This window comes from Giraffa tippelskirchi, chromosome 11, assembly GCF_054371585.1.
Source record: "Giraffa tippelskirchi isolate mGirTip1 chromosome 11, T2T-mGirTip1v1.2.pri, whole genome shotgun sequence".
Lineage (NCBI taxonomy): Eukaryota > Metazoa > Chordata > Mammalia > Artiodactyla > Giraffidae > Giraffa > Giraffa tippelskirchi.
In genome coordinates this window covers 448,497-458,593 of record NC_137285.1, presented here as the reverse complement: position 1 = coordinate 458,593, position 10,097 = coordinate 448,497, and the positions used below count along the sequence as shown (strand labels likewise).

At 70.7% G+C, this 10,097-nt stretch overlaps 1 protein-coding gene across 3 annotated transcripts; it reads left to right on the top strand.

Moving 5' to 3' along the window:
- The first annotated feature begins 1,167 nt into the window (after positions 1–1,167).
- Positions 1,168–8,423, top strand: TBX1 (T-box transcription factor 1). 3 transcript variants are annotated; one of them, XM_081541902.1, is made up of 9 exons: positions 1,168–1,384; positions 1,890–2,000; positions 3,093–3,450; positions 5,134–5,235; positions 5,872–6,043; positions 6,423–6,578; positions 7,139–7,206; positions 7,286–7,386; positions 7,643–8,423. In XM_081541902.1, exons 2-9 carry the CDS (start codon positions 1,967–1,969, stop codon positions 8,104–8,106), a joined length of 1,455 nt encoding a protein of 484 aa, XP_081398028.1. In that variant the 5' UTR covers positions 1,168–1,384; positions 1,890–1,966; the 3' UTR covers positions 8,107–8,423. The 3 variants fall into 3 exon arrangements, with proteins under 3 accessions (XP_081398028.1, XP_081398029.1, XP_081398027.1); XM_081541903.1 differs by lacking the exons at positions 1,168–1,384; positions 1,890–2,000 and adding an exon at positions 2,338–2,741; XM_081541901.1 differs by lacking the exons at positions 1,168–1,384; positions 1,890–2,000 and having other exon boundaries at positions 2,984–3,450.
- The last annotated feature ends 1,674 nt before the right edge of the window (positions 8,424–10,097 follow it).

Genomic DNA, 10,097 nt, shown 5'->3' with positions numbered 1-10,097 from the left:
TCCCAACGCCGGCGTCTCCCTCGGACTCAGCACCTGCCCACTGCCTCCCAGTGTTCGCCCAGGTATATGGGAAGGCTCCTCGGGTGCATAGGACACAACCACCCACACATGTCAGGACAATCGCACAGCCCACCCGCCACAGTGACCCTGGGGACGCCCCACGTGCCCCTCTGGGTGCTGACCGCCACACACGCTTGCTTCCCGCAGCAGCGCCACCCCCCACCAGCCGGCTGTCCTTGGACCTGGGCTCCTGGCAGCCCTGCGGCTGGCCCTGCTGCGGGGGCGGCCAGCGAGGGGGGCAGGGAGCTCAAGCCGAGCTGCTCCCCTCATCAGCATCACAGGACTCCCTGGACCTGCTCCTGGGCTGCACAGGTCACAGCCACAGCCACAGCCACTCCGTGGGGAGGGCATCCCCTGGCCACAGTGCGCCTTCCCAGCGTGGTCCACGGTGCTGCAGGGGCCATCCAGGGGGAGGGGCAGGGCTCAGCGCTCACGAGGTCACGGTCGGTTGCCCACCCTGTCACACAGCAGGGCCCGCATGCTCACCGCCTCCGCTCCAGGTCCTGGACCTCAAGCCCAGGAGCCCCGTGCTTCCTGCCAGAGCGGCTCCCAGGCCCGCCCCCCGCCCCCGTTTCTGGGCCAGCACGCCCTCCAGCCTGGGGGTCCAACAACCCCCCAGAGAGGCTGTTGCCTCCCGCTCCATCCAGGCGAATCAGCAGAGGCCTTGGCAACGAGGCCTGAGGGCCAGAGCCTCAGCCCAGGGCCCAAGCAAGGCCTGAGTCACGGAGGCTTGGCACCCTGCAAGGGTGGGTGTCTGGGTTAGGCGGCCATGGATGCCCCCAACTGGGCAGAGGCGGCCCCGGAGGCAGGCGGTGCGGAGAAGCGCAGGCCGCGTCAGGCTTAGCATCTGGGAAGCCTGGGCTTGCAGGCCCAAGTGGGCAGCCGGGCCTTCCAGGACGGCAGGCAGGCCGCGGGGCGGGCGAGGGGCAGCGAGCAACCGGACCCGGCTGCGGCCTGAATTCCTCCGATGTGTCCTCGGCTCCCTTGGCCAGTCCAGGCCCCGCCCCCGGCCCTCCCTGCGCCCGGCCGGTGCTCAGGGAGGTCGGAGGAGCGGGCACTGCCCACCCTCCGGATGTATAAGCGTCCCGGCCAGGGGCGGGCGGCGCGCGGGTGCGCGTGACGCTCGGGTTCCCGGGCTGGGCGGCCTGGGCGGTGTCCGTCTGCTCAGGGTCCTCAGGCGCGACCGTGAGCCGCCCACAGGGCCCGGAAGCCACTCGCGGGGCTGGGTCCCATCCCTGGGCACCGAAGAAAGGACGACCCTGCGGCCCTGGGGCTGTCCGCCTGTGGCCGCTGCCGGAGCCTGGACGGCCCTCTCCGCGCCCAGGTGCAGGGACAGCTGGGGAGGCGGGAGGAGCCCAGGGCAGGGCCCGGCCGGAGCCCCGCGGCGGCCGGGGTCTGGGGCTGGGGGCTCCTGCTCTCGCCTTCCCTCAGGGCGGTGGAAGCCTGTCTTCGCTGTACAGAGGGAGCCCAGGCCTCGGGGAGCCGCAGAAGGTCCAGGGGTGCTGGCCACGGAGGCCCCTGGGAGCTGAGGCGAAAGGCCAGGGAGCTTGAAACGCAGGAGGGCCCGCACCACCCCCTGGGGGGCTCCACTCGCCAGGGCCCCCTCGGCCCGGGGTGGGGGGCCGTGACGCCATGTCCCCCGGGCGCAGGGCCGCGGCGGTGAGTGGCACCGCGGGCTCCCGCCCCCGGGCCGTGGGCTGGGCCGGCCTCCGTGGGGCCGGGTGCACGCAGTCGGAGGCGGCGCCGGCCAGGCCGCCGGGCGCCTATGGACGCGCGGAGCCCACTGTCTCCCCGGGCCAGTGCGTTCAGCATCGCCTCTCTGGTTGCAGCAGAGGCCTCAGAGCGCACTGCGCGTCCAGCCCCCGGGTCCTCCGAGCCTGTGAAGCCGCTGGGATCCCCGGTCGGCATGCACTTCAGCACCGTCACCAGGGACATGGAAGGTGAGCCTCCCCGCTGTGTCTGGGCAGACGGCCGGCTGCCAGACCCCTGCCCCTGGGGCTCAAGCAAAGAGGGCTGGCAGGATCAGGGGAGGATGGTGAAGGCAGCACCGGAGGGGTGAGCGTCCGACTTCCAGCCTGACTCTGGGGCGCAGAGGAAGGGCGGCATCCTGCCCCAATCTCGTGCCCCCTTCGCCCGGGGACCCCGCTGTGGAGACCCGTGCAGCTGAGTCCAGAGCAGAAGGGGGCGTGGGAGGTCAGAGGGGACAGGAGAGTCAGCAACAGGGGGACGGAGAGCTCGGAGAGGTGGGGGGACAGGAGGGGAGCCCCAGAGAGCCGCGGGATTCGGAGAAGAAGAGGGAGAAAGCAGGAGGGGACGGCGGGAGAAAAAGAGCTGGAGAAAAAGGAGAGACCAGAACACCCCAAAGGGGAAGACGAAAACGACGCGAGGAGAGCCAGAACCGGAGAGAAGCACGCGGAGAAGTGAGGAAAGTCGAGTCTTAAGAAAAGGAGAAAGTCAAGGGAAAGAGTTGTGTCTTAACTTAAAAAAAAAAGTTGAACGCCACGCATAACAGAGAGACGCACACAGAGAGGAGGGGGACAGGCAGACTAAAAGGAAAGGCACAGCGCGGAGAGACCAGGAGAGAGAGGAAGAGGCGGAAAATAAAAGAAATAGAGACGCGAGGGAGACAGTGCAGGGAGGCCAGAGGATGCGGAGGGGAGACGGAGGCGAGGGGAACAGAGGTAAGGGAGTCACAAATCGCAGCGGCCCGGGAGGGCAGCGTCGCGCGGGAGGGCGGCCGGCGGGCGCTCGCGCGCGCCCGCCGCCCGGGGAGCCGGTCCGGGCGGTCGGGGGCCGGGAGGGGCGGGGGCGGGGAGGGGGCCGGGAGCCCATTGTCTCGGCGGGGGCGGGGGCGCGGGGCGGGGCGGGGCGGGGCGGCTCCGCGGGCGGCGGCGCGGGGCGGCGCGCGCCCGCCACTCGGCCCGGGGCCCGGGGCAGCGCTCACCTCGGCGGGGCGCGCGGCCCGCGGGCCATGATCTCCGCCGTGTCCAGCCCGTGGCTCACGCAGCTCTCGCACTTCTGCGACGTTGCAGCCTTCACGGCCAGCAGCCTGAGCGGTCTGGGGGCGGCGGGGGGCTTCCCGGGCGCCGCGTCGCCCGGCGCCGACCCGTACGGCGCGCGCGAGCCCCCGCCGCCGCGCTACGAGCCGTGCTCCGCCGCCGCGCCGGGCGCCCCGGGCCCGCCGCACGCCTACCCGTTCGCGCCGGCCGCCGGGGCCGCCAGCAGCGCCGCCGAGCCCGAGGGCCCCGGGGCCAGCTGCGTGGCCGCCGCCAAGGCGCCGGTGAAGAAGAACGCGAAGGTGGCCAGTGTGAGCGTGCAGCTGGAGATGAAGGCGCTGTGGGACGAGTTCAACCAGCTGGGCACCGAGATGATCGTCACCAAGGCCGGCAGGTCAGGGCGCCCCTCCTCGGCCGCGGGCCGCCCCAGGCTGGAGGGGCCGGCGAGCGGGGCGGGGGCACGGCCGGCTTCTCCGCTCCGGGTCCCGGCTCCGGCGACAGCCGCCTGGGGAGCCGGCGGAGGGGTTAGGGGAGGAGCGGGCCGCTGGGGTCCACCCGCTGCCCCGGGACACCCGCGGCCCGAGGCAGGGGCCAGCTCAGTTCTCCCGGGCCTCGCCAACCGGCAGATCCCAGTGGATCCCAGCTTTTCAGAGGAAACTCCCGTCTCTGGTTCCCCAGTTCAGTCCATCCGGGCTAGATGGAGGCGCCGCCCGGGGACGCGGCAGTGGGTGGGAACCGCTCTGAGACAGTTAAGACCCTCCTGGACGGGCTGTGTTTTGCGGAGGCTGCCACCCCGTTTTCTCAGGCCTACGTCTCTGCCGACCGCGGGGCCTGGCTCTGCCGCTGGGGCCGCCGCCTTCCGTTGGCCTGTGTTTGTTTGAAGGGCCCGGAGAGAAGGGGAACAAGTTTTGCGATGCAGCCGATGTGACCGGCAGACAAAGGCGGGTGCCGGTCTGTTTCTAATGTACGCGGGAGACACCGGCTCTGCGTCCGCAAGGCCTGGGAGAGCTCAGGGCCTGTTTGCAGAGCCTGCGCGGGGCTCCTCCTGCCCTGTCGCCGTGTCTTCCCCAGGGAGCGCGGGGCCTTCTGCCGGCCCTGGGCGCTCAGCCTGCCCGAGGGGACCGCCCCAGCCTCCCGCCCGGCTCAGCCAGCGTTCTGCAGCCCCCTCTGGCCCGCAGGGGCAGGGGGTAGGGGTGGCTTGTCCAGGAGGGCTGGCGTCAGCCCACCACCTGAGAGGAGGTGTCTGTAAGAGGCGGCGGCAGGACGGGCGGGCAGGGGCTGGCGGCACCCTGTCCTCCCAGCCGGCGGCCGGCACCCGCGACTGGACCGGCCCGTGGCCATCGGCCCGAGCTGGGGTTGCGTGCAGGGCGAGTTGGAGCTCGGGAGGGGATGGTCAGGGGACCCCAAGGACACAGGCCCGGCCGGGCTGGAGTAGCTGTGTCTGGGGAACTTGTGTGTGTCCTCGAGGAAGGTGGAGGGAACCCCGGGACCTGGCGAGAGGCCTCAGAGCCAGGGCTGTGGCCTCCACAGCTCGGCCTCTCGGGGGAACCGGGGAAGCAGCCGCAGACTCAGCCGCAAGGCCGACCGGGACTCCTGGAATCCCTCGGTCGTCCGCCCGCTTTCACTTTGTTCAAGCCGGGAGCTTAAAGCGATGGCTTAGATCAGGCGGTGAGGGGAGGTCCTGCTCAGGACCGAGGACCCGGGACTGCGTTGCTGCGGCCCCCTGGGGCTGACCCGGCCTGGGACAGCCGGCTCGGCAGTCATCTAGGCCAGGTCTACGCGGGTGGAGGTGCAATGAGAAGCCAGTGGCCGAGGTCAGGGCCTGCAGGCCCGGCTGGCACGCTGAGTTAGCCGTTTCTGTGTTTCTAACCAGGGCGGGGAGGGGTGGGGGGCAAGGGGCTGTCCTGCCGTCCACTCGCCCTTGGCGGGGCAGGGGCCCAGTCAGGTCAGTCAGGCAGCCGAGTGAGGGGAGATAGGACCACGGCTCGGCCTGCCGGCGGACAGGCCGCGTCCTGGGCCGCTGGAAGCGGGCGGCCTGCCCTCCCCACCTGAGCCGACCGGGTCTCGCCGCCCCCAGGCGCATGTTCCCCACCTTCCAAGTGAAGCTGTTCGGCATGGACCCCATGGCTGACTACATGCTCCTCATGGACTTTGTGCCCGTGGACGACAAGCGCTACCGGTGAGAGCCCGGCCCGGCCCAGCGGGCGAAGGCGGGAGGCCCAGGACGGTCGGTCGTGACCGGTGGCCAACTCTCGGGTCCTGCCAGCCCCCAGCCCCACAGGCCCCGTCCGCCCCCAGTGGTTCTGGGGACTGGCCCTCGGGGAGGGGGTCACGCGTGCCAGGGTCCCCCACCAGCCTTGTCCGTGTCCCCCTCTCCCGCAAGGTGAGCCCTTCCCTTCCCCCTCCCCCAGGACGCCGGCCCCCGAGCCGGCAGGAAAGGTGGGGTGGCCGGGAGAGATTACGCTGGGCGGGCCTGGCCGCCCGGACAATTAACAGCAATTAATAAAGAGAGCCCGGTCCGCCCTGCGCCCTAGGCCCTGGCGGGCCTGATCCAGGCCCCCCCACTCCCTGCCGCTCCGGCGCGACTCGGGAGGCTGCAGGCTGGTGGGACCCGCGTGCGGCGAATTGTGGCTCCAGGGCCGGCAGCCTGCTTGCTGGCGCTTCCTGCCTCCTGTGTGTCAGGACGGGGTTCCGTTTCCTCGCGGCCCCCTGGGCAAGCCCCCGTCCGTCCGTGGGAGCCTTGGGCACCTCGGGCTCCCTGGGCAAGGCCCTCAACTGGCGTGTCGTGGCCCCCGCCCGCCTCCCCGCGGCCCAGGTACGCCTTCCACAGCTCGTCCTGGCTGGTGGCCGGGAAGGCAGACCCCGCCACGCCAGGCCGCGTCCACTACCACCCCGACTCGCCGGCCAAGGGGGCCCAGTGGATGAAGCAGATTGTCTCCTTCGACAAGCTCAAGCTGACCAACAACCTGCTGGACGACAACGGCCATGTGAGCAGCCCCCCGGACTATCGCCCCATCCCCCGGCAGGCCGAGGGGGCCCTGCTGACCCGCGCCACAGCAGAATGTGGATGACGGACGGGCCAGGGAGAGCCAGCCCTTGGGTCAGGGGCCTGGGCCTGGGCCTGGGAGAGAAGGCCACGCTGGTCCCTTCACGCCACTGCTGGGCTTTTGCTGGAAGCGTTTTCCCTGGAAAGGGTGGGGGGCCGTGAGGTGGGGTGGGGGCAGCAGCCCCTGGAATCTGGTGGCTCCTAAGAGGCCGGCCTCCTTGGGGGAGCGCGGGGTTGTGCCGGGTTTTTGGGAAGTGCGCCGCCTGTCTGGGCCCCACCGGTCTCCGAGCTGAGCTCGGACCTCACCATTTCTCTTCCAGATCATTCTCAACTCCATGCACAGATACCAGCCGCGCTTCCATGTGGTCTACGTGGACCCGCGCAAAGACAGCGAGAAGTACGCCGAGGAGAATTTCAAAACCTTCGTGTTTGAGGAGACGCGCTTCACTGCGGTCACCGCCTACCAGAACCACCGGGTGAGGCCCCAGGGCAGCCCGCTCAACACCCCTGGGAAAGGGTGATTCTCAGTGGCTGCCTGGGGAAGCCCAGCCAGGATGGAGCCCACCCCTCCTCAGGGCCTCAGACCGCCCCCTCCTCTGTGTCACTGGCCGGACCAGCCTCCTATCAGGTTGACCCCTCAAGCAGCAACTGTCACTGTGGCCTGAAAGTTTGTTTTCCAGACCATTCCGGAAGCTCTCACCGGGGGCCTGATGCACGGTCTACCCAGATTCCTGGGGTTCCCTCCACTCCAGGCCTCAGCGGGTGGGGGGTGGACCTAACTGCATTGCTAACCCAACCTGGGGGGCACTTGGGGTGCAAAAGAGGAGGAGTTCCTTAGCGAAAAGGAGGGCTCCCCAGCCCCGGAAAGGGGCAGCCCCCTGCGGGGGAGGGAGCGGGTGTGTTCCAGCCGTTTCTGGTGGAGAACGCGGGTGGGGGAGGAGCAGAGGGGAGAGTGGCCGGCGCTCCTACCGCTCCTTCCCCTCCGGATGAGTCCGTGGCCCCCAGGGCACTGGGGCTCACTGCCCGCTTCCTGCAGATCACGCAGCTCAAGATCGCCAGTAACCCTTTCGCCAAAGGCTTCCGAGACTGCGACCCCGAGGATTGGTGAGTGTCCCCCCAGGAGAGCGCGAGCTCGCGGGCGCCCCAGCGGCGCCCCTGACCCCCGCCCGCCTCCCCCACGCAGGCCCCGGAACCACCGGCCCGGCGCCCTGCCGCTGATGAGCGCGTTCGCCCGCTCGCGCAACCCCGTGGCCTCCCCCACGCAGCCCAACGGCGCGGAGAAAGGTAGGCCGGGGTCGTGGGATCCGGGCGGGCGGCCGCGCCCGGCCTCGCCCCGCGCCGCAGGGGCGCTCGCGGCCTTCGCGCCGGTTGCACAACGACCGTGGCGGCCGGGCAAGCGCACACTCGCCCGCCGGCCCGACGGCTGCGCCCGCCCGCTCTCCCCGCCCCGCCCGCCGGCGGGCGCGGGCCCCTGGGGAGGGCCCGGAGCTGGGTGGGGGCGCCGGCTTCTCTGCGGCTCAGCCGTCGGCCCTCTCCGCAGACACGGCCGAGGCCCGGCGAGAGTTCGAGCGCGACGCGGGCGGCCCGGCGGGGCTCGGGGACCCGGCGCACCCGCCGCAGCTGCTGGCGCGGGTGCTCAGCCCCGCGCTGCCCGGGCCCGGGGTCCCGCTACCCGGTGCGCCTGGAGGCCGGCCCAGCCCCCCGCACCCCGAGCTGCGCCTGGAGGCGCCCGGCGCGTCGGAGCCGTTGCACCACCACCCCTACAAGTACCCGGCCGCCGCCTACGACCACTACCTCGGGGCCAAGAGCCGGCCGGCGCCCTACCCGCTGCCCGGCCTGCGCGGCCACGGCTTCCACGCGCACCCGCACGCGCACCCGCACCACCACCCGGCCGTGAGCCCCGCCGCCGCCGCCGCCGCCGCCGCGGCCGCCGCCGCCGCCGCCAGCATGTACTCGTCGGCCGGGGCCGCGCCGCCGGGCTCCTACGACTACTGCCCCAGATAGTGCGCGCGCCCGCCCCGGCGCCGGGGCCGCCCCCCCCCCCCCCGCCATCCCCAGGGCGGCCCGAGGACCCCGTTCCCCGGCCCCGGGGCCCCCGGGGCGCGCCGCCAGCGCCGAAGTGCGCGTTGTGCGCGGGAAGGAAGTGGTATTTATTGTTCTCGGCGAGGCCGCGACGGCCCTGGCCCGGCTGGCTGCTGCAGTGTGGACGACCCGAGAACCCCCGTCTGCAGGCGGTGTAGATACTTGTAGATATGTGTAGATAAATTGTAGATACCGCGCCGGCGCCGCCTTGATAAACGGTTTCGCCTCTTTTGGAAGCTGCCTGAGTGTCCATTTCTTTGTGCCTGTTTATATCGCGCGGGGTGTCTGGGGAGAGCCGGACTCGGGGACTCACGGGCTCCCCTGGCCAGGGGTCCCTGCCTCGCGCTCCCGGCCCCGCCCCAGGCCCTCCGCCCGCGCGCCCCGCCCCCCACTTCCACCTCGCGGCCCCCCGGGTTGTCTGGCCTGAGCTCCTCGTCCCAGGTGTTCATCCGGCCTCCGTGCTGACATTCCTGCCTTGGCGGCTGTCCCTCTGCCTAGGACCCGGTCCCCCGCCCCTGGCCTGTTTTCAGGACCGGTGCCTGTCCTGTTTTTCCATGGAAGCTGGGATAACAGTCCTGGTCAAGCAGGATGGACACTGTCCGCTGGGGGCTGGGAAGGGAAGAAGCCCTGACTCTGATCGGGAAAGACAAACACAGGAGCTCCGCTCTCAGAGCGCTTCCCTGGCTGGCCCCAGCCCAGGCCTGTGTTTTCCCTGTTTATTGACTCTTTGCTGCGAGGGTCCCCATGGGGTGGCCTGAGAGAGGCCACAATGACAGTGGTCATGAGTCATCCTGAAACCTGCCTGGGAAGCGTTTTTCCCAGGCCAGGTGGTGTGGAACCTCTCCCCATCAGCGCGACACCGGACCTTTGATGCGGTCCCTTCCTGAGTCCAGGCAGGAAGAGCCAACCGCCCATCAGCGTCAAGGCTGCCGGCCTGGACTCGAGAGGCACGGGAAGTGCGAGTGGCCGAGGCCCCGTCCCCTTCCGGGCCTGACCGCGGAGGCCACCTGGCAGCGGCGACCTGGGCCACCTCTCCAGGGTACGGCCGGGTGTTTCTGATGCCTGCCCTGGGCCGACCCTTTCTTTCCGGACGTGTCCGCCCTGGAGGCAGTTAAGTGGAGCTCAGTGATCGGAAGGCAGGAGCCATTCTTGTGAGCCCGGTCTAGGACGGGACGTGGTGACCACGGCTGCTGAGGAGCGATCCTCGCGGGGCACCTGGCGCTGGGCATGGAGACTCCCCCAGCGTCCGACTGAGTTGCCAGCAGGCTCGCTGGTCAGAGCTTCAGGAACGCAGCCCTGGACGCCGCCCCTGCGGCTCCACCCTAGTGGACGGTCTGCCCCCAACCCCAGGTCTGCCTCTGAGTGAGCCAGCTGTGTCCCTGGCTTCCTCGCTTGGGGCCACAAATGCAGCCAGCCCTCCTCATCCTGAGAGGAGAGACACGCCGCGGTTTGCTCTGCCCAGCCAGTCTCCGCATGGCGCTCCGGCCTCCTACACCCCGCTCAGACCAGGGAGAGCCGCGGGTGCAGAAATGTCTGTTTCGGGTTTGCTCAGAGCTGAAGTGAGGACACGTGTTCCCTGGCGCCCAGCATCGGCAGATGAGAGGTGCCTGAGACCGCCCCCTCCCCAGACTAGAGCCAGGGTCACTGCACCCACCGTGGGGCGGGCCCATGCCAACAAGCGGGACAGAATAAAGGTGGACACCGGGCTCCCACCAGCCGTGTTCGAGAGCCGGGCACCTGTGGCTGGGCTCTGCAGATGCTCGCCTGCCCTGGGGCACGGCCCCCGCCCCCAGAGGTGTGTTTTCTCCTGCTGCCCCTGCGGGTGAGTTGGCCTGGCTGAGACCTTGTCACAGGCTGGGCGTGAGCCAGGGGCCCCGCCGGCCACTGCAGACCCGCGTCCAGACTCACGTGAG

Excerpts from the sequence above, each read along its gene's own strand:
- TBX1 (XM_081541901.1), top strand. The coding sequence starts at position 3,032 with ATGATCTCCGCCGTGTCCAGCCCGTGGCTCACGCAGCTCTCGCACTTC. Across the intron at positions 6,044-6,422 it reads TGCTGGACGACAACGGCCAT|ATCATTCTCAACTCCATGCA; the intron begins GTGAGCAGCCCC and ends TTTCTCTTCCAG. Across the intron at positions 7,387-7,642 it reads GCCCAACGGCGCGGAGAAAG|ACACGGCCGAGGCCCGGCGA; the intron begins GTAGGCCGGGGT and ends CCCTCTCCGCAG.